Source organism: Mandrillus leucophaeus, unplaced genomic scaffold (genome assembly GCF_000951045.1).
Source record: "Mandrillus leucophaeus isolate KB7577 unplaced genomic scaffold, Mleu.le_1.0 Scaffold328, whole genome shotgun sequence".
NCBI classification, from domain to species: Eukaryota; Metazoa; Chordata; class Mammalia; order Primates; family Cercopithecidae; genus Mandrillus; species Mandrillus leucophaeus.
Window position 1 is genome coordinate 2096804 of NW_012103454.1, and position 3726 is coordinate 2100529.

Sequence of the window (3726 nt, forward strand, 5' to 3'; positions counted from 1 at the left end):
TTTCATTTGCCACTATGAAAGAAAGAACAGTAGAGTAATTCCATAATAGTACTAGTTTACAGTTACATTTTTTTGTGAATTGGTCATAGGAAACTTGAAGAATTCTGTTATTTTCAGGGCTGAGGTTGAATTCATTTGGGCTTTAATATCAACTATTGGTCTTTCTGCAGACAGTCACTTTCAGGGTAGAATTACTGTGTTTCAGCGTAGCTTTTCACACTCTACACTGTGGCCCTGGGGATGGGTTGACTACCAACAAAAAGTTGCTAAGCTACTTTTTGGGGCATGCTCTGAGTTATTGTCCCTTTAGGACTAAAGAGGCCTCCCCCACCCCCGGTTGTAAATGTTGACTGACTTCATAAAACACTCCAAAAAACTGAAATTTCTCTTTCTTCTGCACTCAAGATGTTTGCATTCTGTTTGTTAAAATGGAGTAATGAGCTTTACATTTTAACCACCATGTCCTAGAATTGTAACAAGCTAATTATTCAATTTAAAACACATAACAAACTAAGCTTCCTGTTAACAAGTGGCATTTTTGATCCACCAATTATCTGGACAAATATTGTGATGGTAAGTTTTCTCATACGTTCTGCTTTCAATTTACTTCATCATTCAATTAAACAGTTGTCAATACATGACAAGAAAAATAAGCTCCCTAGTCCATCGTGGCCAAGACATATCATTAACATTGATATCTACTACACAAGTTATTGCACACTGAGATATCTTAATAGTTGGATAACATCCTTCTTTTAAAATAATATGTGTGGATTGCAGGTTTTGCAGTCTAGGCACAAAAGCTATCTTCTGAATCCTTCTATTATTCAGAAAGTAATTAAAATCAACTAAATAGATTACAGAGACAAAAAGAGCAAAAAATTGTAATCTCCTGATGAACATATTATGAATTGGAGTCAATTATTGTTATGCATTTCTATTACACTTGGCCTTTGTAATCTGGAAGCTATAGACTTCAATACGTTCAATTCAACATATAAGTCATTATATTAGAAAATTCCATTTAAAAACCTATAGAAGTTAAAATGGTTTAAATATAGATATAAATGGTAACTATGAAGGTTTTCAATATGTTAATCCTGTAATTTAAAAATATTATTTGGGCAATATTCTTAATCTCTTAAATATTCATTAAATGGATTTTACAGGAAGAAGGTAATAAAATCATTTTTGAGCAGCGATTTCATAGTTGTGAATGAAAATATGGTGCATTATAAAGTGCAAGTGACTCCAGCATCTTCAGAATGTGAACAGGTTCTTGTCCCCCATTGTCGAATTTTACATTCTTCAATAGATGATTCTCTCCCAAAACAATACACTTCATTCAGCCATATTGGACCAGTACCTGCAATAATGAGGCGCAACTGCATTAGTAAATTTAGAGTTTAGTGTTTCTGTTCGTGTGGGGCAAAGCCATTAATTCCTTCACTAATTAAACAACAAAAGTGTTTATTATTTTCTGTATGCAAGTTCTGTGCTCTCTAGTAGGAATCAAACATTAATCTCCTGCTTCAGAACACTTTATACTGTTAACCTGTAAACTACTAAAATGCAAAGTACCTACACAGTTCTATGAAAGTAGAGATTAAGAATTTTTTAAAGGATTTGACAAATTAGTTTTATTATTAATCTAAAAATAAGAAAGTTTCAGCCTTAATAATCATGGGTGTATGTAATAACCTGATGATCCAAGTGTATATGTATGTCAAAAGATCTTGGGGGTATATTTGTATGTAAGATAAACTGGAAAAAGGAAAACTTAATCGAAGCATCTTCCTCCTTTTCTTATCTTCCCATGTATTTCAACTTATGTGTGCCTGGTCTATCAAATACATTATCTATTTTTAATTAAAGTAGAACTAATCTAATCAGCCAAGGGCCTACAAACCATCCTGTAAGGAAACCATGGATTAAGAATGTTACTAATTGCAAGCACAAACAAACAGCAAGAGAATGACAGAGCAAAGATTTTCATGAGCTGATCAATTATGAGAGTGGTAATAGTAAGTTGGAGAGCCCAAGTATTTTGTGAGGTGTTTATAACAGTATTGAGCTTTTTTGCCTTGAACTTTTAAGGCAGAAGAAGGAAAAGAGTAAAGGAATATGATCTCAAAATCAGAAACCTTGCCAGGGACACTTTTTAGTTCCCAAATTAATCTTACTAGGCATGGCATGTTCCCTTTTGTGTTTGTGATTGTATGTGTGAGCATATTTTTATGTGTATATGTGTTTGTATATCTGTGTTTCCTTTTAAGTATATAAAGTCTATAAAAACTTTTTGAAAGCCTCAAAGGGCTACTTAAAAATACATGCAAATACAAACAATTGCGCAAATAGTAAGACTATTCCCATGTTAATACAGGAGGAAGCCAAAGTACTGAGACATTTGTAAATTGTATCTATTATATTTATTGTCATTTATAAATTGTATAAACAAACAGAAATTAAACTTTTGATGAAAGCCATGGCTCTGTCATAATTTGGAGAGTGTGAGAGTGGCTCCATGAATTCTGAACCTGGGCTACCGTGATGCTTTCGCATTATATTTTGTAGGTCTAGTCAGTGAATTTAGATTTCAGCAGTGCAGAATTTGTACAATCCAGGAAAAGGAAATTGAGAGTGGGAATTCTCCAAATGTCTACAGCACCAGCAAGGTCATCCCAACATGAACAGCAAAGGAAAAACATTATTTAGTTGATTAATGTGCTGACATGTAAGCACATGTTTTTAGAAACTGTGGTAAGGGAATTCATGAATGTTAGAATACCAAGGTTGTGGTCATAATAATGAAAATTTAAGTCCACTCTTTTAAGAATTTTATGTGGCAGGAAACACTTACACATTTGATGTATTATTCCATGGAATCCTCAAATAAATTTCAAAAACTGAATGCCATTATTGTGTCATTTTACTGTTTAGGAAACTGAAAATCAGCGAGGATAAAGAACTATGTGTGCTCAAAGTCACATAGCATTCCCACCTCGTGTCTACCCTGAGCCACTGCCTTTAATCAATGACTTACTGCAACCTCCTTCATTGTCAGACTTTCTTATTTAGCAAATCTGCTTTGAGTGCCTACATGAGTGAACAAGACCAAAGTCCACACTCTTGTGGACTGACTTCCTGGGAGGGCTTATCTTCTAGGTAGATGAAGCAACTGAGATCACATATGCAATCATGCCAGAGCAAATACCGTATCTAGAGCCTCTGATTCCTATTCCGGTTATTTTTCCTCTGAGGACACATGGATGTGACAAATGTATTGTGGAATTTGGTATCTCTGTCTTTTGCTATGTGGAAAAGTTTCAGACGCTGTGAAATTTTTTTAAGCGCTTGTGTATAAGGTAATATGCTAGGTCTTTTCACATACATTTCTAAATTTACTTTTTATAATAACCTTGTTAAATAATGGTAATTATCTCCATTTCATAGATACATAAACTGAGACTCAGAAAGAGTGTATGACTTTCTCAAAATTACAAAGAATAGATCTAGGCAACAGAACATCATGACACTTAAAGCTTAGTGATATGTATTGGTTACACAGATGTCTAGAGAGAATTATAGAAGTAATTTCCAAAGATCTGTTGTTTTATTTTTACATTAATATATTCAAGACTATTGAGCCCAGGGGAAAAATTTATTTAATACATATTTTCCATCTCATTCCAAATTGTTTTCTGCATTAAAAAATTAATGCAGAGA

At 33.5% G+C, this 3726-nt stretch overlaps 1 protein-coding gene across 2 annotated transcripts in view; it reads right to left on the reverse strand.

Moving 5' to 3' along the window:
• Positions 1–583: 583 nt before the first annotated feature.
• The window catches only part of MSR1 (macrophage scavenger receptor 1), a 97035-nt gene continuing 93892 nt past the window's right edge, over positions 584–3726 (reverse strand). For both annotated transcript variants that reach the window (XM_011988346.1, XM_011988345.1), the window contains exon 10: positions 584–1366. In XM_011988346.1, the coding sequence (XP_011843736.1) occupies positions 1233–1366 (134 nt within the window). In that variant the 3' untranslated portion in view covers positions 584–1232. The remainder of the gene's footprint in view (positions 1367–3726) is intronic.